This window comes from Telopea speciosissima, chromosome 3, assembly GCF_018873765.1.
Source record: "Telopea speciosissima isolate NSW1024214 ecotype Mountain lineage chromosome 3, Tspe_v1, whole genome shotgun sequence".
Classification (NCBI taxonomy): Eukaryota; Viridiplantae; Streptophyta; class Magnoliopsida; order Proteales; family Proteaceae; genus Telopea; species Telopea speciosissima.
The window spans coordinates 35,929,706-35,956,202 of record NC_057918.1 but is presented as its reverse complement, the minus strand read 5'-3'; the positions used below and the strand labels follow the sequence as shown (position 1 = coordinate 35,956,202).

The window sequence follows — 26,497 nt, the reverse complement described above, 5'->3', positions numbered from 1 at the left end:
GATTATGGCGCCGTCTCTACCTCCCTAGCCGTACTAACGTCGTCCCTTACGTGGACGGCGACGGACAGTAACCGTTATTTCAGTGTCCGCGTGTCGAAGCAGCGGACTCCAAGCAACGTTCTGATATGACTTCTGAAATCTTTGGTGTCCGTCCTGGGAAAGGTAAAAAGCGACCTTCTCAGCTTCGCTTCACTCCCTTAGTCCTTACTAGGGAGTAGGGACTCCTCAGTGCTTTTATTTTCCCTCTCATTTCTCTCTCTCTCTCTCTCTGAGTCTCACTTGCTTTCCTTTTGGCGGTTTTAGCTTTTTCGTTTGGAACATTCGCTTGACATCCGCTGACAACGCGAGGTAAGATCTTCTGCATTTCTTTTCGAAATTCTCTTATTCAATCTTTCTTCTTCGAAATCTGCTCTCTGTTTCCGTTTTCGATTTTTCCCTGCGAAGTTTTAGTTGTTTCTGGCTTTCTTCTTCTTCTTTTTTTTTTTTTTTTTAAGTTCCTTTTGTTCATTCTTTAATTTTTCTTACAGTTTAAGTTTTTCAACACGCAGTCCTTCTGTAGACGTGGATGCTAGAATTTTCTGAGTGTAGCGCTGTCTGCTTTGATCTTGATTTTCTAGCACTGGCATTTCTTTTAATCTGATTGTTTTGTAGGATCGTTAAACATGAAAATTCAATTTTTTTTCACATTTTTATAGTATGCCGGTTTCTGAATTTACTTTTCTCGAGATTATCGAATGTGTATTGTGGATGCCATTGAATTTCTTTGCTGGAATGGACATGCAACGATGAGTGCATTATCTGCAAAGGAATGAATTCGTACTAATATATGAACTGACGTTATTTGAGCTATGAGAGAAATTTAGTAGTCACATCATAAAATGGGGACCAAGTATACACAAAAATAAAAGGTAAAAGAATAAAGATGTCTGCAGGAAATTCAAATTCTTGAGTGTTTATATGGCATGAACTCAAATGGGCTTACATGAATTAGTTTGCATTTCTCCTTATTCTGTTATTTGTTTACATTTTTTAACTGTAGTAGGCATGATAATGAATCAGTGCATTTGAACTTATTGATGTAAACTGCGTGGTCACCCTTTATATATTAAGTTTTCTGATTATGAGTTCTGAAATGGCTGTGGGGCCGGGTTCGTGGCATTTCAGCATTTCTCCTTATTCTGTTATTTGTTACATTTTTTTTTTTAAACTATAATAGGCATGACAATGAATCAGTGCATTTGAACTTATGGATGTAAGCTGCATGGTCACCCTTTGTATATTAAGTTTCTAATTATATAGTTACGAAATGGTGCTTCTGTCTTCTCCATGGTTCTTCAGTGTGGCTACAATTTAAAGAGATGTATGGAAACAGGCAACAAAGTTTTGTGTCGGAGATGATGCCAGATTCTGGAGGAGACACTTCCATGACTCCAATTGAAAAGTCAAACACTTTGATGTGCAAACTTGTTCAGGTATGAGGTGCCATGATAATAACTGAAGCTGGAATATGTTGGTCTTCCTCTTTCTTTAGTTCATTTACTTCCAAAATGTGAAGGCATTATGCAGGCTTGTTTTGGTTAATAATCCTAGACTGACATTTTTTGTTGATCATTTTTAATGTGTATTTGGAAACAGCCTCTCTTTCTTCGCAGGGGGTAAGGTTTCATACATTTGCCCCTTCCAGACCTTGCTGTGTTGGAAGCCTTGTGCACTGGGACGTTCTTTCTTTCATTTTTAATGTGTATACTAACTAACATTTTTCTTGATTCCTTGAAAGCATTATAGTTGGCATTTTATTGTTAAGAGTTCTGGTTAAGTTCTGGCCATTATGCTGGGCATAGTAAAAGGTTTTCAATTCTTCGTAATAAAGTTAGTGTTTTTTTTAATTGCTTAAAAAGAGGGCAATACATACTAAAGATGCAACAACATCATAAAATAAACCACCATAAAATATACCACTAAGGCACTAGTCTCATGGACCACATAATCCTATACAATATCAAGAAAGAGCCCAATCACCAAGGTTATAATCCCCAAAACATATTCTTGATCTCACAACTGCTTGTTTTGCCAAATCATCTGCCACCTCATTGCCTATGCTTGGATTCCTGTAGAATGTAAGATGCAATTAGTGTTTTCCTTATTTCTGTTTTCCAGCACCTTTTTTATCACAAAAAAGGGGATGAGCTGCTCCATAGATTTAACAACCGGACAGGGGTTGATCTAATTGGATTTAACTAGAACTAGCCACTTAACCCTTTACATTGACAAAGAGTCCAATCACCGGGTTTGTTATCCCTAGAACATATTCTTGGTCTCACAGCCCCTTATTTTGCCAAATCATCTGCATCAGTGGTATTTGGATTCCATTAGGCTGAAATTAGTGTTATCCATTTTTCTACTTTCCCAGAACCTTTTTGATCTTCAAAATGGGATGAGCTGCACCATAATTTAACAATCATAATTGGTCTATCAGATCCGTTCAAATGGAACATGCCATCTTTTCCCTGATCCATGTTGGATTCCTGATTGAAGAATTAGAGAATAATGACTTGTGACATTATGTCCACAACCTACTTTATTTATAATAGACTAGAGAATGTTCTAGAATAGGCACAAGTACAAGAATACCCCTTGGGGATAAAATAAGACAAAAATACCCCTGTACCCCAAATTACAACACTCCCGTCAAGTTGGTGCATAGATGTCAATCATGCCCAACTTGGAAATAATCGGATAAAAACTTTACTAGATAATAGTGAACACGTCTGCCAGTTGCTCTGCGGAGGTGATAAAGGTAACACAAATGATGCCTTGTTCTAACTTTTCCTTGATGAAGTGACGATCAATCTCAATCTGCTTTGTCCGATCATGCTGAACTGGGTTGTGTGCAATACTGATGGCTGATTTGCTATCACAAAAGAGTTGATGGGAAGCTGAACAGGTACACACAGATCTTGGAGAAGAACCTGAAGCCAAAGAAGTTCACAAATACCATGGGCCATAGCCCTAAACTCAGCCTTTGCACTAGAATGAGCAACCACTGTCTGCTTCTTGCTGCGCCAAGTAACGAGGTTTCCACCAACCAAAGTGTTGTAATATGGGTTTAAGGGTAGAATTGTCCTAGGGGTATTTTTGTCCTTGTACCCAGTCTAGAATGTTCTTCTTTACATTATAAATAAAGATGGTTGTACCGCTGTAGTCACTCTGACTCAAGCCAGTATTCACGGAATTCAACATGGCATCAGAGCCAAAAATATTTCGGGAATATGGGAACGAATATTTTTCCTTTTTTCCTTTTCTCTCTCTCTCTCTCTCTCTCTTCGTGATTCTGTCCTAAGGACAGCTCCCACCGCAGGCCACCACCAGCCCTCCTTCACTTTCCGCTAGCCCCCGCAGGCCCTCTGCCAGGCCCACCACCACCTTCCGCCAGCTCCTCCAGTCCCGCAGGCCTCTCGCCATTCTTTTCTCTACCGCGAGAGGTCCTCTTCCTTGCCGTTATTTTTTACCCACCCTTGGTGGTGAGTTGACTCCCACCGAGGGTACTTTATCTTCCCTCCTTATGCTCTGAATTTTTGGAGGCCTTTTTTTCTGCGATTTTTTATACCCGCCACCATGCCTGACAATTCAGAGGTCTCTTCTGCTTCCTCTGGTTCTGATGGTTCGTCGCAACGTGACTTCATTCCGTTTCCGGTGAATCTCATCAAGTTAAATGGCAACAATTATCTTTTATGGTCTCGCTCTTGCTTGTTTGCAATCAGTTCCCGTTGTCTCTCTAGCTACATCACGGGCACTCAAGTTAGGCCTATTGAGGCTGGTTCTGTGCAGGATAGATGGATGAATTTCAATTTCTTGGTCATGTCCTATCTGGTTAATTCCATGGACCAAGAAATTGCTGGGCGTTACCTTCTCCTTGATTCGGCTGCGAAAATTTGGAAGACAGCCCAGGACACCTATTCTCAGGTTGGGAATGGCGCCCAATGTTATGAACTCTGTCAGAAGATCCATTCTACCAAGCAGTTGGAGTTGTCCCTTTCTCAGTATTACAATACCATGTGTACCATGTGGCAGCAGTTGGATTTTCTGGCACCTTCACTGCCACTTGTGATATTGATGCCATGGCCTTCTGGAGGTGGGAGGATGGTTTACGTGTTTTTGATTTTTTGGCCGGACTCAATATTGAGTTTGATCAGATCCGGGCCAACATTTTGAATCAGAATCTACTTCCCACTCTGGAGCAGGCCTATGCAATCCTTTCGGCTGAGGACAGTTGGTGTACAACCATGGTTCATCCTGTTACTCAGGAACGATTGGCCCTTGTTTTCGGTTCCTAGTCTTCCCGTGGAAATTCTTCCCGTTCTGCTACTACTGATCGGACATCTGGTGATCGCCCTCCCATTAAATGTGATCATTGTGGGAAGGAATGGCACACAAAGGACCGATGTTGGAAGCTTCATGGTCGCCCGGGAAACTCTCAAGTACGGTTCTAAGGAAAGGAATTGATCTGCCTATTCCAACCTGGGAGAACAGGCCATTCGACAGGGAGACTCTGAAATTGTGGAGGCTTGGTTCGATCAAGCTGCTCAGTATTGGAAACAAGCTATAGCGCTTACTCCAGGAAATTATATTGAAGCGCATAATTGGTTGAACTACCAAGCTGGAGTACGGTAGGAGCAAAGGGAATTTTCGGTGGAGCGGTGAAATGCGTAGAGATCGGAAAGAACACCAACGGCGAAAGCACTCTGCTGGGCCGACACTTACACTGAGAGACGAAAGCTAGGGGAGCGAATGGGATTAGATACCCCCAGTAGTCCTAGCCGTAAACGATGGATACTAGGCGCTGTGCTGGAAAGTTTATTGGCAACAGGTCGGCATGAAGTGATTCATCATGCTCAAACATGAGCCGATTGTTCGTTAGGGACGGTTTATAGATCATCAAATTCCCACAAATGGAATGAGAAGTGGGTCCATGTAAATGATCGAGACCTCGCAAACAACAACGTATATACCGAAAGGATTTTATCTTAGCAATTAGTAATAAATTGTATAGATAAATTCGTATACATAAATTGTAAAACCTTATACTTAGTAATAAAAATATACTAATTTATCTATACAATTTATTACTAATTGCTGAGATAAAATCCTTTCGGTATCGCAGACACTCGTGGGCGTGGGAAGGGTGGTTCTAATTGGCTAAGTAACACCCGTGCTCATCAGACAGCTATTGAAGAACAACCTGATCAATCTCTTTCCCAAGTTGTGGTTGAACTACAAAATCTGCGGGATATGGTGAATCACTTGGACACATCTTCTTCGGCATCTATATCTCCTTCCATGGCTCCTTCAACTCTTTCTCTCCCTACCAATCCCAATACACCTTCTTCCACAGGTATTTCATTTGGTGGGAATTGCACCTCAGTCATGCTCGATTCTTGGGTAATTTACTCCAGGGCAACCGACCATATGAAGGTTCATCACTTTTTTCCAAATATTTCCCTTTATCTGGTCATAATAAGGTTCATGTTGTTGATGGGTCTCTTTCTCCTATCTCGGGTAAGGAATCTGTGCACTGCACTTCCTCTCTTAGCCTTTCATTTGTGTTACATGTCCCTAAGTTTACTACTAATTTGCTTTCCATTAGTAGCCTAACTAAGGATTTAAATTGTAAAGTAACTTTTTTCCCGAACCATTGTTTGTTTCAGGACTTGGCAATGGGCAGTACGATTGCATGTGGTAAAGTGGTTGGTGGTCTGTACGTGCTTGATAGTTCCCGGGCAACTTTGACATCTCAGTCTACATCTTCTGATTTTGATTCTGCACTGTTTGAGTTGAATAATTGGCATCGTTGTTTGGGCCATCCACCGATTGGTGTTTTATCTGATTTATTTCCTAGTTTAGTGAAACGCTGTAACAAACATAGTTTTTCTTGTGATGCTTGCACTTTAGCGAAGCAAACTCGAAGTATTTTTCCTATTTCTAATAATCAAAGTTTGAGTCCATTTGGTTTGATGCATTTTGATGTGTGGGGACCTGCCCGATATGTTTCTATTTCTGGGTTTCGATGGTTTGTCACTTTCATTGACTGTTTTAACTGGACCATTTGGGTCTGTTTGATGCATAGTAAAAGTGACGTCTTCACCTGATTCACCCTATTTCATAAAATGGTCTAGACCTAGTTTGATGCCAAAGTGAAGATTCTCCGATCAGATAATGGAAAAGAGTACATGGATGGTGCCTTTCGCTCATATTTGGATAGCCATGGAATCATGCACAATACTTCTTGTGTTGACACTCCTGCTCAAAATGGAGTGGCTGAACGCAAGAACCGACATCTATTGGAGGTTGCTCGTTCTCTTATGTTTACTATAGCTGTTCCTCGCTTCTAGAGTGATGTTGTCCTTATAGCTACTTATCTTATCAATCAACTTCCCTCATGGGTTTTAGGAGGCTGTTGCCCTTTGGAAATTCTATTTGGGAAGTCCACGTTTGTTGTGCCTCCCAAGGTCTTTGGCTGCGTAGTATTTCCCCAGAATCACCATGTACACGGCAAGTTTGATCCCAAAGGGCTACGATGCATTTTTCTCGGCTACTCTGCTACCCAGAAGGGGTATAAATGCTATCATCCTCCTACATGAAAGGTGTTTGTCACTATGGATGTGGTGTTCTGGGAGTCTGAGGCTTACTTTAAACAGCCGGTACCTCTGCAGGGGGAGATTCTAAGTGGTGAAGAGGTCCCGTTGATTGCTCCTCTGGACATTGAGATACCTACTATAGACGATGTCTTTGTTGAACTAGAAGACGGAATTACAAGTCAGGAACAAGAAGTGGGATAGACTGAGCAACAACAAAAGGTTCAGGGGGAGAATAATGTGAAGACTTACTCTCGTGGAACTGATTTTCCTTTTTATGGCCCTCGGTACAAAGAGACCACCACCACCGATCCTACACAATTAGCATCTGTTCCTGCTCCAAGTCCTGCTCCTAGTCATATTTCTGGTAAACTTCCTCCTGATCCCAGTCTTGATTTACCCATTGCTATTCGAAAACCAAAGCGGAGTTGTACATAACACCCTATTTCCAACTTTGTGTCATACAACTCTCTAACTCCTACTTTCCATGCCTTCATATCTTCTTTGTCCTTTGTTACCATCCCTAACAATTGGCAAGAAACAATAGCCGAACAGAAATGGAAGGATGCGATGAACAAAGAAATACTTGCCCTTGAGAAGAATCAGACCTGGGATTTGGTGAATCCTTCACTAGGAAAGAAATCCATTGGTTGTAAATGGGTCTTTGTTGTGAAGCACAAGGCTGATGGCTCAGTGGAAAGATACAAAGCAAGACTAGTTGCCAAAGGGTTTACTCAAACCCAAGGAATTGACTCTCAAGAGACCTTTGCACCTGTAGCAAAGATGAATACTGTGCGGGTCATCATTTCTTGTGCTGTGAATCAAGGTTGGGAACTCCAACAACTTGACGTGAAGAATGCCTTCCTGCATGGAGACTTGGAAGAAGATGTTTACGTGGAGATAACTCCTGGTTTTACTTCTTCAGAGACTCAGGGAAAGGTATGTAAGTTGAAGAAGGCTTTGTATGGTCTAAAGCAGTCACTAAGGGCTTGGTTTGGTCGATTCCACAAGGCTATGATTGCTTATGGGTATAAGCAAAGCAAATGCTGATCATACTTTGTTTGTTAAAAGGATGGGACAGGAAGTGATGCACAGGAAATCCAGAAGTTAAAGACTTATTTGGGTCCCGAATTTGAAGTCAAAGTTTTGGGCAGGTTAAGGTTTTTCTTAGGGATTGAGGTTGCCTATTCAGCCAAGGGCATCTCTCTCTCTCAACGAAAATATACCCTGGATTTATTGAGTGAAACAGGGATGCTTGGGTGTTAACCAATAGATACACCTCTTGAGCCCAACACACACTTGAAGAGTAAGGAAGGTGACCCAGTGGATAACGGTAGCTATCAGAGGTTAGTTGGCCAATTGATATACCTCTTACATACTTGACCAGATATCACATTTGCTGTGAGTGTCGTAAGTTAGTACATGCATGAGTTCTTCTCACTTGGAGGCAGCATACAGAATACTTTGCTACCTCAAGTCATCTCTTGGAAAAGGAGTCTTGTATTCTCCACATAGCCATCTCTGGATAGAAGCATACACTGATACAGATTGGGCTGGCAGTCTTGATGACAGGAAGTCAACATCCGGGTATTGCACATTTGTTGGAGGAAACCTAACTACTTGGAGAAGCAAAAAACAAGCAGTTGTAGCTCAATCGAGTGCTGAAGCTGAATTTAGAGCTATGGCACAGGGTATTTGTGAACTTCTCTGGCTCAAGGATCTTCTTCAAGATTTGGGTATGAATGCTGATCTTCTAATGCGACCCTACTGTGACAACAAGTCGGCAATCAACATTGCTCATAACCCGGTCCAACATGTTGAGATTGACCGGCATTTTATCAAAGAAAAATTGGAACAGGGAATTATTTGCATTCCATTTATCAAGTCTAGTGAGCAGCTGGCTGATATCCTTACCAAAGGATTCAGTAATAAGTTATTTTGTCCTATAATTAGCAAGTTGGGCATGTTTGATATGTATGCTCCAACTTGAGGGGGAGTGTTGTAATATGGGTTCAAGGGTAGAATTGTCCTAGGGGTATTTTTGTCATTGTACCCATTCCAGAATGTTCTTCTTTACATTATAAATAAAGATGGCTATAGTCACTCTGACTTAAGCTAGTATTCACGGAATTCAACACAAAGTACAGTATCCTGAGGTGGAACGTCTATCCTCGAGAGAAACCAGCCCAATCGGCATCAGTGTAAGCTTCAATGCGCAGATGGTCATGAGAAGAAAAAAGAACCCCTCAACCTGGAGCAAACTTCAGGTACCTCAAGATCCTATAAATAGCTTCCAGATGACAAGTAGGGATCATGCATGTATTGGCTGATGCAAATGCAATATCCGGTCGAGTGTGAGAGAGATAAATTTATCTCCCAACCAATCTCTGATATCCCCTTTATTTACAGGTTCACCATCCTTTTGCTTGAGATTAAAATTTGCTTCTGGGGGTATCTACGGGTTTACACCCTACCATCCCAGTGTCAGTCAAAAGATCGAGTGTATACTTTCATTGAGAAAGGAAGATACCTTGATCTGATCGTGCAACCTCAATCCCAAGGAATTATCGTAGCTTTGAGCTTTCCCAGATCCTTAATCTCAAATTTGGTACCCAGAAATGTCTTCAACCTAGCTATCTCACACTGTCACTTCTTGTAACCATGATGCCATCGACATACACAATAAGAACAATAATCGGCTCATCATTATTCTTGATGAACAGAGTATGATCAACATTACTCTATTTGTAACCTGCAGACATCATAACTTTATGAAAGCGTCCAAACCATGCTCTAGGTGACTGTTTTAACTCATACAATGCTCGCTTTAACTTGCAGACCTTGCCATGGGTTTTTGGACTAGAAAATCCAAGAGGGACATCCATGTATACTTCCTCTTCATGTTCCCCATGAAGGAACACATTTTTTACATCCAGTTGTTGCAGCTCCCGTCCCAAGTTAACTGCACGTGAGAGAATTACCCGAACAGTGTTTAACTTGGCCATAAGAGGTCTCCTGGTAGTCTATGCCAAATGTCTGGGTGAAGCCCTTGGCAATCAATCGAACCTTGTATAACATAGAAGAGGGGAAGCCCCAGGAGGCAATAATATGTCTGTTCCTAGGGGAATAAACATAGAAGAGGAGGGAGAGAGGGGTTGGGATTTAGAGCTGACTTCAAAGGAGATGTAATCCCAAATCTGCCTGTAGGAGCTAGAGTTGGAAGTCCATCTCCTGATGTTACACTCCATCCAGATATACGAAACATTAGCTCCAAGAGCAAGCTTGCCATTCTGTCACATAGGGAGTTGCCCCCGATGATATGTCGATCCACACCCATTCTGTTTGAAAAGGAGGAATTCTTCTTCTAGGCAAACATTTGCAGAGCATCCCAAACCAAGTAGCGGAGGAGAATGGGCAGTAAAAAAATAGGTGCTCTACAGATTCAATGCCATTCCAACAAAGACAGCAGGTTGGAGAGACTGATTTGCCGATGTAGGAGAAATGACTGAGTTGGGAGGCAGTTTGTAAGAGTGCGCTAAACATAGAAGCTATGCCGAGGGATATGTTCTTTGAACTAGACAATCTTGTGCCATGTAGCAATAAGGCCCCTGGATCTTATGAGTTGGGAGGCAGTTTCTTTTCCTACACTTGATTTACCTATTGCCATCCGTATACCTGTTTGAACTTGCACTCTACACCCTATTTCCAATATAGTCTCCTATGAATCTCTTTCTCCTTCTTTTCATGTTTTCGTTTCCTCTTTGTCATCCATTTCTATTTCTATTTCTAAGCACTGGCAAGAAGCATTGGCAGATTCAAATAGGAAGGCTGCTATGGTAAAAGAGATGAAAGCACGTGGAAAAAATGAGACGTGGGACTTAGTCAGTCTTCCTCGGGGAAGAAACCTGTGGGATGCAAATAGATGTTCACTGTGAAGCAAAAGATGGATGGTACTATTGCGTGCCCTTTGTTTTATAGGTTGTTTTTCTCCTTTCCCCCTTGTATTCTGGAGTTTCCCTGTATTTTCTCTCTTTGGTAATGAATTTTTATTCACCCAAAAAAAAAGTGTAGGATCAAAAATAGGCTTACCAGGTTGAGACTGTGTGGGAGAACTTGGATCAAGAGGTGACGATTGAAGTGGCACAGTGGTAGTGGTGGTGGCTTCATCTTGTTGCCTTTTAGACTTTGTGCGAACAAAAACCTACAAAGGAACTGTGGGCTTGTCTTGGACAGGAGCCGTGTGCTCCCCCTGGGCCATAACCGTGGGGGGCTCCCATTGAACTAAAATCTCCCTCAGTCTCCTTACTCCCTCTGAGCCGGAATAATGTTTTCTCCTTCCATATTTGAAATTGGAGCAAATCAGAAGCTCATCTTCTCGTGAAGCGTACTATTAAAGAGGTGCGGTAATGGGAAAAAAATGCTTCATTCTCATGGAACACCACGTCTGTAGAGACAAACATGCGGTGAGAGGGTGGATGATAGCATTTATACCCTTTTTGAGTCGCCGAGTAACCAAGGAATATGCAGCGGATGCCACGAGGATCAAGCTTCCCATGCTGGTGATGATTACGGGCAAAACACACACAACCAAATACCTTCGGAGGCACAATAAAATTAAGGGTACCCGTAAGCAGCTCCAAGGGGCAGCAAGAGTTCAGAACTCGAGAAGGCATCCGATTAATGTGGTATGCAGCCATGAGGACAGCTTCGCTCCAATAGGGGGCAGGGACATTCATTTGAAACATCAATGAACACGCAACCTCCAATAAATGCCGATTCTTGCATTCGGCCACATCGTTTTGAGCAGGGGTGTCCATACAGCTTGTTTGATGAATGATGCCATTGTCACCCAAATAATTTTGAAAATACCTATTGACATATTCATGCCCATTGTCTGTCCGAAGAATTTTAATCTTGGCAACAAACTGAGTCTTAACCATTTGGTGAAAGAGTTGGAAACAACGGAAGGCTTCACTCTTTTGGCGCAATAGGTAGATCCAAGTAACCCACGTATGATAATCAATAAATGTAACAAACCATTGGTATCCAATAACAGTTACACACCGGGCACAGGGCCCCATACATCAAAATGAATTAAATGAAAATGTTCCAAACTAATATTATCAGGAGGAGGATAAACCGAATGGGTTTCCTTTGCAAAAATGCAAGCATCACAAAAACGTGGTTCGGGTTACATTTACTAAGCCAAAATCCCATGAGGGGAATGGCCCAAACGGTGATGCCATCCATATAAATCAGCCAGGGCAACTTCAGAAGAACCAGGAGGAGCTTGTGTCATCAATGATGAGGAAGAGGAGTCTGTAGAATCTAGCACGTATAAGTCATTGACTACTTCCTCATGATACAGCAACCAAAGGCAGAGAACAAAATCCTCTACGACTAGATTCCAGTAGTCCCCTGAATTAACAATCCATGGCTGAAATTTGAAGTTGATTGGAGGTGTGTTGAGAGAGTAATCTAGTCGTAGAGGATTTTGTTCTCTGCCTTTGGTTGCTGTATCATGAGGAAGAAGTTCATCTATTTGTTATTATTCTTTTGTTATTTAAAACTTTAGCCAACCTGCTGTTATTACAAAAATACCCCCTCTTCTTTCTTTATCTCAAGTTGTCCTTGGTTTTATTTCAGTTCCAGAATAACCCTTCTACTTGTAAACCCACTTCCATGTAAATCCATTTTTGTTTCTTGTTAGTCTTTGCACTTACACATAATTACAGAACTGCCACTCAACCACAAACTTGGAATTTTGAGCATTTGGGTGGGCCATAGAACCCCAAACAAGGTCCTCGACCAGGGATTGCATCAATTAGTTACCAGTTCAGCCCTCCACATGGTGGTAAATAGATCTACCCGACTAAGTTAAACTAGACGGACCGCTTACATGTCATTCAGCTTTAAATGCTATGTGAATTACAAAAATTCTCTGTTGCTGAACCTCGCTTTTATGTCTCTGGATGTTTTAATCAGTTAATCCTTTTGAACCTTATGTATAAGTGGATTTCATGGAGCCTTGGCTTTTGATCTCTTAAGTAGAATGATACATGAATTTCTTTGTGGTGGTTGGTGGAGAATATGAATAGTTGCAGCTTTGGGAACAGCATAACCAATAACGGTCTCGATGTTTTCTTGGATCTTATCCTTATAGAGAGTGCTTGTAACAGAACAATTAAAAAGGAGAGCTTTCAAATTGACTGGCTGGAGAATTCTTTGCAATGAGGAATAGGTTTGATAGCATCTAGTTCCATTAGCAACTACATGGGTTGTGGAAATCGGCAATAGTAGAGTCTTTCATGATAAAGTACAGAAAGTCACAAGGATATGTGTGGATATCAGGTCAATTCTTGTTCATGGGCCTTCATTGAAGGAATTTGCAGAAGTAGATATGATTTTGGCAACCAGTGGTGGTATTTGATTTTGCAAATTTTTTTTTTGTCTGAACTGCATGTTATATATTGAGGAAAGGTTACTTGTACATTAGTTATTACAAAATAATTTTGTCACTTTCTATTAGAAAAAATGAAAGAAAGCAATTCTTGTAAATGATTTCTTCATCTTGTTCTGATTTCCTGCAAATTTTGTACCCTAGCAGTGTTATATATTTTTTTATTTCTTTTTGTATCTTCAAATTCATCATACGAATCTCACATATATCTTAACTGCAAAAAATATAAATTAATAAAGATAAAAAAACCAAAAGACTCGATCATCAAACCCTACCAGAATCCTCACTGTGGCCTATATAAGACTTGGGAAAGTATAAAAGACCTGCAAAACCATTTTGAAATCTTCCTCATAACCCAGACAGGAAGAGAGAGAACTCTTGGACTTTCCACTATCTCATGGCCATTTTCCAAATGGCAATGATCAAGCCTTCTCACAATTGCTTTCCAAATGGTAGCAGTCAGAACTTTTCTTTCAGGCTCACAACCAACCCATTTGCTTTCCAAATGGTGGCAATCAAACCTTCACTATCACCTAGCGTGATTAGCCCTTGGAGATACACATTCTCTTACTATAACTATTACGAAGGAGAGAAACTACACAAGGCTCAATTACTGAGATAAACAAGTTTGCACACAAATACTAATTTACCTCAAAAGGTAAGATATGCAAGTGTAAGAACAACTAAAGTGATTCTCAAAGTCACTTAAACCCAAGACTAAAGCATGTGCAAATTCTTCTTAAGAGATGTCCCAAGGTCCCGTATCTATAGCCCATGCATAACAGCTAAAAAACTACCTGTTTTTTAGTTGTTGGGGCTTTGATGGTCGACCACGAGATCTGGTCGGTACAAAGACCGTAACTTGCTCTCCCAAACTTGGATTGACTTGATTCTTGAACCAAATGAATGCTATTTAGAGAGTTTCAATTTTCATGTTATGAGCATCGGCCTAGGATGAATGTAAGAGGTCTTAAATTGCCAATTTAAGGCCCATTATATTTGGTCATTGGTTAAGTCCCCAACTAAAGGTTAAACTGTTTGGTTAATGGTGACTTAAGGCTAAGTCCTTGGGGTTCTAACTTTGAGAATCATACAACTTAGGATTACAATAATATACAAATATGAAACTATCCTAAGTGCTTTTGCTGATGTAGAACATTCTTGAAGATGTCCATTGCCACTTTTTGCTTGCGTGGCGCTTTGGCATATAAATAATTCTTGAAGCTTGGTCTTCCAATTGGTGCTTCCATCACTTCATGTACTTTGTCATCTGAGCGTGTGGATGATCTTCCAATTGAAGCTTTTTGCTCGTCGACACTTGACCATATGCTTGGGCTTGCTTCTTATAATTTCTTGATGCTAGGAGAGGATACCAATTGCCACCTAGACTTGGGCTTTTTCATCAATATACACAAATTAGTTATCACCAAAAACATTTACTAGATGTCATATCCAAGGTTTAAAGTATCGGTATCGGGTATCGTATTGGTTGGGCGATTTTAAGAGACGTATTGTATCATATCATATCGTATCGGAGATACGTATTGATCGGTGCAGAAGCGCATGAAAATGATCAAAATACACTTTTGGATACAAAAAATAATATAAACAAGTAATTTATGTCATATATCATGCATATACACTAAGAATTGTGAATAATGTATAACCAGACAAGTGCAGCACTTTGAAATTGTTATAAATTATATACATTAGCATATGTTTTAATTTTTGGAAGAAAATAAAAAAAAATCAATTTTTGGATGCAATTTTCGGTTTTGGGTGAAAATGCAAAGATTTGAGTTCAAATCTTTGTAAATGTATACAAAGAATGCAATACTAAGTTAGTTTAACCTATTCTCTATGAATCATAGCAAAAAAAAGACCAAAAATCAAAGATTTGAACAAAAAAATCTAGTTTTTTTTCAAAAAACCTACCTTTCCCTTCAAGAACACCTTTTGATTTCAAATGTGGGTTGGTGGATGCAGCAAATGTTCTGATTCCACCTCCTTTAGAATCGTTTTTGACCAAGGAATCAAAACCTTAAAAAAATCTGGTAAAAAAAAATGGGTTTGAACATGGATTTTGGGGTTTTTCTCAAGGCTGGACTGTGTTTTTTTCCTCTGGAAGCTCTCTTTTTCGTGTTCTGCAGGTAGGAATGAACAAAACCCATGTTTTTCTTAAGTGGGTCGAGACATATCGATACGTACCGATACGCTAAAAAATAGAAAAAAAAATGAAAAAGGACGTCTCGGCTGTATTGATACGTATCGACCGTATCGTATTGTATCGGTATGTATTGGTCGATACATATCGATACAGTCGAGATAGTTTATTTTTAAAAAAAACTAGAGACATATTGGTCTGTATTGTATCGACACTGACTGATACCGAGATGTATCGGCCGATACGATACGATACAGACCGATACTTAATTCCTTGGTCATATCTCAACAATTTCCCCTACTCCTTTCCCATTTCCTTTCAAACCCTTAATTTTTTTTTTAAATTATTGCTGCTTTCCTCTTTGCTGTTCTGCGACTGTGAGGCCAGTTGCTACGCACTATTTTCACCCACCTCCTTGGTTTTTGTGGGAATTCTCTTGGTGAAGTTTCTGTTAATTGCATTTAGCATGCAGAAACTAACCCCCTGAAGTATAGGGTAATACTAATTGTAGCTATGAATTATCTGCCATTACATGAAACCACATATAGTCATTATCTAACCCATGACTAGTGTAGCAAACTCTTCCAGATTACAGTCAATTAAGTGCACACCATGAAACTCCAATGTCTAATATTTTATAAAGTAAATATATGTAATGAGAATGTATTTTGAAAAATGGTTTGCCTTTTTTTTTCTGAATAAAATTTATTTCTTATATCATGTATTAAGGTATATGTAAATGATTTTTCAATCCATACTGAATTTGGTTGTCTCTTCTCATGATTCTGTGTATGATCAAGCATGCGTGTTCAAGTTCTCTGGTAGTGGTAGGCTTGCTTTTTGGATGTTGTTCATTGTGGCTTTATGTCACATTGTTTTTAACATGGATGTATAAATATGACCTTTGTACGTGAACTTTCATTTCTAATGTTTTATCTTGCTTTGCCTAGGTTGAGGGAGATGGATCCTTCCTTCCTGCTTCAGAAGATGATGTAATAGAAGTTGAGCATTTATTTGCAGAACCAAAGAACGATAAGGTTCTAGCAGACAATATTTTATGCTTCAACACAGATGTCCCAAATAAGTGCCTAGCAAATGAAGATTTTCCGTGCACTGTTGGCCATGATCATATGCGAAGTGATAGTGGTAATGACCAAATTGTTGCTGTTTCAGCATAGAACTGCACAGTCAATTTCAGGATGATTCTTGCCTGATCTATTTCAATATTCTCCAATTCGAGTCCTCTAAATTCCTTAAGAGAGCAAGCACATTAGAAAAGAAATTGACCAACAGACATATTTATCATTTGTGTTGGAGAAACACTTTTAAACTTCTTTTTATTGCAATCTTTGTAAATGCTAAAAATATAGCTCAAGGAAGAAATACCTAGAGAATTTGAGCTCACAACTCTGAAAGTGACTTTTCCCAATTGGTAAGCACCTTATGGATCTCCTTTTGCCTTAAGTATTGCATCATGAATATGTCTAATCTATATTTTGCATACCTCTGTGAATGAGATGCTTATCTGTCAGAATCATCTCCTACATTATATTCGAATAAAGGCTTCCACTTTTGTCCCAGTGGTTTTCACTGACTCTGCTCTCCTTCTAGCTGCCAAAGAGAATCATAAAAAAGGAAAAGAAATATAGAAAGGCAAAGGAGGCTGTTGGCTTGAGGGATCAGTGATGAGAAGCCTATATATTTTTATATGCATCAAAGACCATTGTATTGGAGTCTCCTACCTCAGGTATGCCTTCAATGAAAAGAGGGTGATGTAGGACGTAGGACAGCCAATGAATAATGCAAACCTCTGAAGAGTGGATTAATAATTCAGGAAATTTTTTTACTCTGGAGGCTTGGGTCCAGCAAATGGAGTGAAGGTTGGGGCGGCCTTGATAAGAAAAGGAATATTTTATAAAATGGATGACCAGACCGTTTTGGATGCTATTTAAATATGGGGCAGACCAACATTGATATGACATGTTGCACCTCGTTTCTGTCCCTCCTCTAAATCTGTTCTTAGACTGAAGGTTTTCTTCCTCTGCTAAGTTGCTGGCAACCAAGTACAAGTGCTGACTGCCAACCTCTTGTTGGAGCCTTGCACCAGTAAGCCTCCTCTGTCTTTCAGTTTCGATTGGCACCTCTCTCTCTAACCTCTCTTATGTTTAAAAAAAATTCCCTTATTTTTCTGCCTTTCCCCATTTTTCTATTTTTAAAGTTGTTTTACTGCATTACTATCCTTGTAATGGCCTGGACACTGTTCCAGGATGTTGGGACATAAGATGGTAGCCCTAACTGTTTGAGGCACTGCTCCTTTCTTAAAATTGCTTGACTTCAGTTATTTGGGCCTTTCACCTTGTGTGGGCGGTGGACTTATGTCTTAAGGGGTCTTGTGTCCTTTGCCTTCTGGGAGCCAAGCTCTCTCATGATTAGGGCTCTGCCTGCAGTAAATTACTACAAAATTGTTTCTGTAAGTAGGGTCATGGGAACTTGGGAAGTAATATATTGGGAAAGGTATTTACAAGAACCGGTGCTTTCAGTCATATTTAAAAATTCCCATTCAGGTATGAAAAATGCACATAGGATGTTGGTTCGAGAAGAAAAAACTAGAACTTCTTCTCTCTTTCTCTCTCTCTCTCACACAGCCATACAATCTTTTGGTGGAGGTGGTGGGCATGGAGTTCCCCTGGAAAGCTTGGTGGAATGGCACTGGTGCAGGGAGGAAGCCCTAGGGGGGGGGGTCTTAATGAGGTCTCTGATGGTTTTCTTCTTGACTGGAGAGGCTCTTTTAATGGGGCTCTTACCTTCTTAGCAATTGGAGAGTCTTTGTGTTCCCAAAGTATACTCATGGGGGTGGTGGTGGTTTCTCCTGTCGAAGCTGAGGGAATGACGCTGGTCTGTTTAGATCACTCTGCTTGCTGCAGTGGCTCATCCTATTTTTATTTTTTTTTTCTTGGGGGTGGGGGTGGGGAAGGGGAAGGGGAAGGGGAAGTAAGAACTGTGAAAGCTGAATAATGTCTCTGATGGTTTTCTTCTTGCAAGGAGAAGCAATTATAAATTGGTCTTTTAGCAATTAGAAAGTCTTCGTGTTCCCGATGTTTCTTCATGGAGGTCTTGCAGGTAGGCTGATAGTGCTGTTATCAGTTCCTATGCTGAATTGGTCAGTGTTGAAGGATGGCAGCACTTGGGTCACATCCAACCATTTGCTGATTCAAACATCACCTCAAATGTCAAAGGAGTTAGATGTCATGAAGAAGGTAGACCATTGAAATCAATATTTAGGGGCAGAAGCCATCAAAGTGGTGAAGTCTTTGGGTGTTTTGTTCCAAGAACATTATAATGTTGCCAGAAATTACTAAACATATTGGTAGGAAGAGATATAATAATTGCACTACCTAAATATCTGCTTCGTCGAAAGACTTTGATGCTGATTTTGGTATGGAGAAGAGGTCTCTTGTACAGTTTTTCTTCTAACGATGTTATCCCATTTATATAGTTTGATTCATCAATCACATTGAATTACTGCTATCTATTGCAAAAACCTCAGTTCATGTAAGCCTGAGGTGTTGCGGCCGACATCATCTGCTCAGGAAGGGGTTTGCATGTGGTGGCTTTGTTGGCAAGAACTAAGGTGTTCACCTCTCTTTCTGCTTCAAGCCCTCTAGCCTCTGCCATGCAGCAGCAAGGAGAAGCTGTTCCATGTTCTTGCCCCCCCCCCCCCCCCCCCCAACCCTTTCTCCTGGTTAGTTGTCAAATATTTGACAGCTTCATTTTTTTTTGGGAATTAGAACAGCACACAAGGCATGGAAATGTTTTTGACCATGATGCCTTGTTGCAAACCAAGATTCCTCTATCCAATGGATGTTCCATTAGCACCATGACTGTGGTACATGTTGAAGATAGGAAGTTACAGAGAAAATGGACTGTTGGGAACTAGATCAGTTCATGCAGACACAGTTTCGGAAATCAGGATTCAGGAGTGTTCATCAGCTGACCAATCCATTATGCCGTGCTAATTGCCAATCCCTATGTATCCTAATGATATGCTGCCGATCTTTTGAAACCCTGGGAGACCTTTCCCCTGAAGAGGAGAATTGCTAGGAATGTTAGCATATATTGAGTTATGATGGTATTATTATTATTACTATTTTCCCCCATGGGTTGTTTTGCTTGTGTTGTCTTTTGTATAAATGACAGACATTGACATGGCTGCCTTGATTCTTTTCACTTTTGGGACTACTTTTTTTATTTTATTTATTTTTTCTTTTCTTTTCTTTTCCTATATCTTTGTATGTGGTCATTTTAATGCATCTTCTTTTCCATGGGCTTACTTGGTTAGGTACACTGGATTCTAATACTACTCGAGAAGTAAAGGAGGAATCAAAATTTGAAGTACGTATCTTGTTTTATATGCTGTAATGAACTGAATCCCAAATTCTCAGTGGTTATTCAGTTATTCATTTATGTATTTGTTTCCAGTGCGTAGTTTGTTGTCTCCTTTTTTGTGTATGAAAATTCTGCTTCATATTAAATGAAAAAGTGGTTAAATTATTAACCACAGAAGTTCTTTATTTAATTAGAATAACACATCTCATACCAACTTAAAAAACCTTACCTCAACTACTTGAGGTTGGCCCTATGTTCCACTCCAATTATGCTATAACTCATGTTTTACCTCAACGCTCAACCCAAGTTACATTCTGGCTTGCTCTGTGATTGGTCTTTCATTGAACATGGCCAAACAATCACAATCAATTTTTCTTTCTCTTGTTTGCCATGGGTACAATTCATAGGTTATAGTGACTGAATTCTTTTCTAATTCTCTCTAATTAATAAATGAATTTGATTTATCTTATTTAGTCTTGTCAATTTATGTTTGTAAACAATATCTAAATCCCTAAAACAGTTCATAAAAAAAAAAAAAAAAGAATTCAGCAACAAAATGGTTAGAATAAATATGAACATGTTGTTGGCCTGGTGTTAATGCTTGACTTGGAGGGGTTATCCCTGAGAAATTTCAGGTGTTACATATTATGCTCTTGAAGATCATGTTTCTTGATTAGGCTGCATATCTGTTACTAATCCCCATCTTCATGTCTCTTTTTTGAGCTAGCAGAGGGACTTCATTTCTATTGTTACAACTAGAAAATCTCATGTAGCTTACTTTTTATTATTTCGTTAATAGTTTAAAAGAAATGATATAATGCATCTGCCCTCTGTGTGAATTCCCCCACCCATCCTGGTCCATTGCTGCCTTTTCTTTGATTGGTGACGTCATGACAAGATTGGTATCTTTGTAGTTTCTCGACGGAGTATTGAATGGAGCTGATGGAGAAGGGGATCTTCATATAACAAATGGTCTGTCTATCATGTGTGATGATTATCTATTGGGTAAGTATTCCTCTAGTTACTTTGTCAAGTTGGAAAGCAATTCTCATCAAATTTCATTGTAAAATGTTATCTATCCTACAATTTTTGTGTCCAGATGCTGATTTTGCTGAAGTTTCTGAGTTGGATTACGGTTCATGGGGAGGATCTTGTCTGGGAGACATTGGGTTGCAAAGTCACTCCTCTGAATTAAGAGGGAGGAATAGCCATACTTATGAGTTATCAGAATTGTCAACACCAACTTTTTCAGTTCCTGAATCTTCATCTGATCCAAATGCTATGTCACTCGAGAAGATGAGCATTTATGAACTACAAAAGACATTTAGTAGCACATTTGGACGTGAGACATCTGTTTCAGACAAGGAGTGGCTTAAGCATCGTTTCTCACTGGGTTTACAGAACCTAGTTGAGTTCGAGAATGTTTCGAGCTTACTGGAATGTGGAGTACAAACGAATGAGAATGAAGGTGGCATTTTCACTTCATGTAACGATTCTTCTGGACGAATGCATCAGCGCCCCATGATTGCTCAGGGAAGCAAGATTAGACCATTAGGCAGAGGTGTGGAAAGGGAAAACCTTGCTGCTGGGGTTGAGTTGGTGACGAATTCTCCCCAGTCTGGCAAGGTTGGAGTTGAACTCTTGGATTTAGGAGATAGAGAAGGTTTGCTTCTAAGACGGAAGAGATTGCGCAAGCCTACACGGAGGTATATTGAAGAGTCATCGGCTTTGAAAGCAAGATATTATACAGGAAAACTGGAAACTCCTACAACTAGTTCAAGGAATAAGTTTTTGCATGTTAAATCTCACAATCAGCTTCATCGGAAGGGATTTGGTTCAACGCCTTTGGTTTGTAGGCAGGACTATCTTAATGGATCTGGTATTCAGGTGCCATTTGGTCTTCGTGTACGGAAAGGGCGTTTGAAGAGAAGTAAATCCATTTCGGTGAGAAAAACTTCATTTTGTGCATAGTAAATTTTATTACTCTTCTATCCTTGGAACTGGACCCCCACCCCCAAAAACACACACACAACCAAAAAAAAAAAAGGTACAATTGTTTTGTAGTTATTTTTTGATTTGCTCAGCATTGGAGCACTTTGTAAACCCCTGCACTATTTGATGGACTTACTAGTTACCAGAACCTTTCTGAAATGCGTTTAACTTTGGGATTTAATCCTGCTGGAGTTCTAGTGCAGTTAATTTATCCGCTTGTTGAACTCCAAAAAGGATGAGAAGTTTTGAGGGGGGAAAAGTAGAGGAGAGAAGGAAAGGGCTTTCTATAGAATACCATAAAACATATTCATATGAAGGCAACCTGACGTTGAACCAGAAACAGGTGCATAGGATTTTTATCCTTATTCTCATAAGGCAGCCTTGACGTGGGATCTCTTGGTCTTGGGCTACAAAATATCCTGGAAGAAAAGCAACTGCTAAGTAGTGATTATTTCAAATTGCTGCAAGTCTAAATTATGAGATAAAATTTTCCATTTGAACTTGTATTATCTAAATTAGTGTATGCACCTTTTAAATTTTCTTGTTCAGAAGAGCTTATATTTTCTTTTTAACCAGTCATTGTGCTTGAACTATCAAATTTATTCTTCTGTTTTATTAATCGTAAATATATAAATAATAACATTCTGCTTAGGGTTATGATTCTGAGAATAACAAGGAAGACAAAGATCCCAGTAGAAATTCTGGTATCGAACCTTCTGCTGAATCGGAAGATGAGATGTCAGATGAGTGTGTCACAACAATTAAAACTGGGAAAGGGGAGATGAGACGGAAACATCACAGGTTGTGGACTCTTTCTGAAGTAATGAAGTTGATTGATGGTGTTTCTCGATATGGAGTTGGAAGATGGACTGAAATAAAGCGGCTTTTGTTCTCGGCATCTGCTTATCGAACATCTGTTGATCTAAAGGTAGTCCAAGATATTTCATTTGAAAACTGCTCTATTTCCTGAAGAAATTTTATTCACTGTTTACACACTTCACAGGACAAATGGCGGAATCTGTTGAGGGCTAGCTGTGCACAGTTGCATAACAAGCGAGAGGTTAGCCTTTTGATTTGGTTTTCTTCCCTCCGTAAATTACCTTCCATGTCTGTGGGAATTAGCCTTAATGATTAATTATGAGCTGAGATTACTGGTTATAACAATTTTTATTGAGGTTCCACTTGCTTGTTCATGGATAAATGTGATGTCTTAGATTCTTTGTTTGAATAATAAAAATCTAGTGATTATTAATGGGTGTTACAGTGCTTTCTGGTGATGCTTATTAGCTTTGGGGGGATTACATGCTTTTAAATGAATGTATTCTGAGTTATAGTTGTTAAAATATATAATATCACATGTATAGCATAGTTGTCAAGGCGCCTAGGCGAACCATGCAGATCGAGGGGGTAAAAAACCAAGGTGACACCGACAAGGCGTTGCCTAGACGACCAAGGCGACACCAGAAAACAAGGGGAGAGAAAGGCGCCTGGATGCCTTGACAACTATGATGTATGGTTAATAAATATAATCAGAAGAACAACCCACAAGCCACTATTAGTCTTGGGCAGTTATATTGGTGAATTTCATTCAATGCAAACACCACTTTTAACCTTGATAGTTTTATTGCTTGAAGTCTTGGTTAGATATTAAAGGTTTTCATTACCTTGTGGTCTGCAGTGCCATGTATGTGTACCATTGAGATGGGCCTGGCTACCTAGCTATTAATTCAAATGGGAATTTGCTTAGCTGATGGTTTGTATGATGTCGCAGTGATAGTGTGACATGTGGAAGGGATTTGGGTTGCAACTCTTTCACTTAAGCTGATAATGCAAGGCTTATGCAAGTTCTAAATGATCATCGTAAACATCAAAACCAATGCATTTAAAAATCAACCAAGTTGTGGATGAGTCAGGCCCAGATTTCAGCAATGATCCAATATGGCATTTTCAGTAGACAGTCTGAAAAATCGGACTCCAGTCTAATGATCCATACACTGCTTAAAGCTGCTTAGACAGTCCTGAAATCACCTCCAAATGAAATTTTAGACTGCTGACATGCAAGTCCATAATATTGCCCAAGAATTATGTTGTTTTATCCTCAGTTTCACTTTTCTAAAAGGAGGGCAAAAACTTTTAGTTCACTAATTAAGAACAACAGCCCAAGCCTGAGCAAGAGCAAGCTAATGATGATGATTTTTAGTGTTGCAATTGATGCTTACTCTTGTCTGTGGCATTGTCTGAGAATTGCTAAAATCTTTTGCTGATTGATTGGAGGTCCTTGGGTCCAATCTTAATTTCTGGTTGTTTTGTGGACTCTGGGTGATTCTTTTTTCTTTTGATGGTTTTCTTTCTGAATTAGATTTATAGAATAAATCACATTACATTGGTTGCTATTGAATTCTATCACTTATTGTGTGTTTGGTAGACCACTGGAGTTCTTTTTGATGAAAGATAGACCACTGGAGTTTCTAATCATTTGGGTGGGTATACTTGGAATTCCCCCCCCCCTTCTTGTACTGGCAGCTGTCAAATTTTTTTAATTATGTAACTACAGAACTATCTACATATAATGTGAAAGACAACCAGTTAATCCATATATGGTCTGTCAGATAATGATGTGGATATGTACTTGTGTTTCTGTGGGCTGTTTGTCTCAGTAGATCTCAGTTTCAGTCTTTTATTAATGCAATGCAGTCTAATATCCAACTCTTAGATCTCACACTGCTCACAGGACGAAGATGGGTCCAGATTTAAAATCAGAGAAAAGAATAACAGATACCAAATCTGAACTAGGCAGGAATATGAGCAGAAACAGAACAGAGTGTAGGATTCAGAAACAGAACTAAATTGTGATCAGATCTGACAACAGAGATCTCCCACAGGAAGGAGAAGTAGGGGGAATGAAAGAAGAGAAGAAATAATAGAAGAGAGGAATAAACGAAGATGAGGAGAAAACAGATTGCAGGAGAGAGAGAGAGAATAGGGGGAATGAACAGTACTGTTCATGTGGGGAGGGAGAAAGAGGAGGGAATTGTGTGTGTGTGTGAGAGAGAGAGAGAGAGAGAGAGAGAGAGAGAGCAGGTTTCTCAGGGTCAGGCTGTGTACATGATGACCCTCCCAAGACCCCACAAATACTTAACTAAAAAGGACTAGAGTAAACTTAACAACACATGAGACCCAATCTATATACTCAATCCTGTATACAAATAGAATTAAGCCCCCAAATTATGGGTGTATAAAAAGAGATTACATTAATAAACCCAAAAATAAGAAGCCCTAAGCAAGCCCCATAAAACCCATCCGTGGGTCATGGGTCAAAATAAAGTTTTTCTAGGTTCAATTGAACAATTTTAACATCACTTATAATCAACATTAATTACTGCATGATTAACTAGTTGAACCAGAACTGTGGATATCAGAAGATTATCACCTTGTTTCTTTAATTTTTGTTTTGGGAAAAAGAATGCTGCTTGGAAGCCGTGGCTCCAGTGTCCAGACACAAGTGCAAGAAATTACCGCCCAGCCACTCCTGAAACAAAAAATCCCATCCGTGTTGATGCCCCTGTGTATGCTCTCATTGGTCCCCAGGCTAGTGCAGGAGCTACACGACCAAGCAGCGATCTCTTGCCAATTTTTTTGGGGCACAAAATGTGTTTCCATGCATTTTGGTTGTGCATCATAGTCCTTCTGAGACTTACAGAATGCCTGGTAATGATACTCTGAACCGTATGAAATATAATAATAGAATATGGTATGCATGAAAGATGCAGCTTGGACATTTGTATCATAAATTGGATCTGAGACTTCATGTCTTCATCTAGCTTGCCAACTGACTGATTACCACTTATAGATTTAACTATTTAAATTTTAAATTTGTATATAGACTTTTTAAGGGTAACGAAACCTGCTACTTAAATCTGCCTGGTGCCACCTTGAGTATCTTATAATTTCTGCAAAGTGAGTACTCAAAAATTGGTTCTCATTTATGAGTTGTAGCATGAATGAGCACAGTTGAACTTCTTAGTGTCATTGTTTCAATTTACAGAATGTAAGAAACTTAATGGTTGGTCATTACATGTATCATAGTTATGTACTCGATGTATGTCAAGTATCAATATTATTATTGCATGCTATCCGATCCAGTTAATACTATCTTGTACACTTTGAAGCCAATAGTATTATATTTGCTCTTTTGTTTTCTATGCTACCAATATAGATATTGCATGGCATGTTACCCCCATCCGATTCCTTCATGAAATGACAATGCTTGTTAGGATATTGATTCACTTGATTTATCTATGTGTTTAGTATTCCTCAATATAGAAAATAAGTGTTTCAGAAAAATGGGTATGCAGGTTGAACAAGGACGGAAAAATGCATCACAGCCCATACCACAATCTGTACTTCGACGTGTAAGCGAACTGGCCATCATCTATCCATACCCGAGGCAGCGCAAGTCCAAGCTCTTATGTGCTACCCCCATTACTGCTACTCCCGAGAGTGGCACCCCTGTTAGCCGCTGTGGAAGAATTGTACACAGGAAGAGTTTTACTTGAAATTAGTTGGGTAAAAGAGACCATCTTTTAAGGGCTTCAATGGATACAGGAACAATTTAACATGGTGATAGAATATTGGTTATTGATCTCCCCCTCCTTGGGCCTTTACTTACTTACCTTTATATGTACAGTTTCGAATCTCTGTTAACCTCGGAAAAAAAATGCCGCAGTGAGCTTGGGGTGTAGTAAGAACAGATGGGAATTTTTCCTTTACTAGATACTGTAGATAGTGAAAAACTTATTTGGGCACTGTTTAGGTTAATCTTATTGTGTTCCTTTTCTTTCTCCTTTTGTGTGGAGCAAATTG

General features: G+C 39.6%; 1 protein-coding gene across 2 annotated transcripts; it reads left to right on the top strand.

Annotated features, from left to right (window-relative positions):
* The first annotated feature begins 234 nt into the window (after positions 1 to 234).
* On the top strand, positions 235 to 26,275 carry LOC122654747. Of its 2 annotated transcripts, none has more exons than XM_043848983.1 (9): positions 235 to 348; positions 1,341 to 1,472; positions 16,207 to 16,402; positions 19,596 to 19,648; positions 20,557 to 20,647; positions 20,742 to 21,586; positions 22,287 to 22,562; positions 22,638 to 22,694; positions 25,990 to 26,275. In XM_043848983.1, exons 2-9 carry the CDS (start codon positions 1,359 to 1,361, stop codon positions 26,188 to 26,190), a joined length of 1,833 nt encoding a protein of 610 aa, XP_043704918.1. In that variant the 5' UTR covers positions 235 to 348; positions 1,341 to 1,358; the 3' UTR covers positions 26,191 to 26,275. The 2 variants fall into 2 exon arrangements, with proteins under 2 accessions (XP_043704918.1, XP_043704917.1); XM_043848982.1 differs by having other exon boundaries at positions 235 to 353; positions 1,339 to 1,472.
* Positions 26,276 to 26,497: the final 222 nt, after the last annotated feature.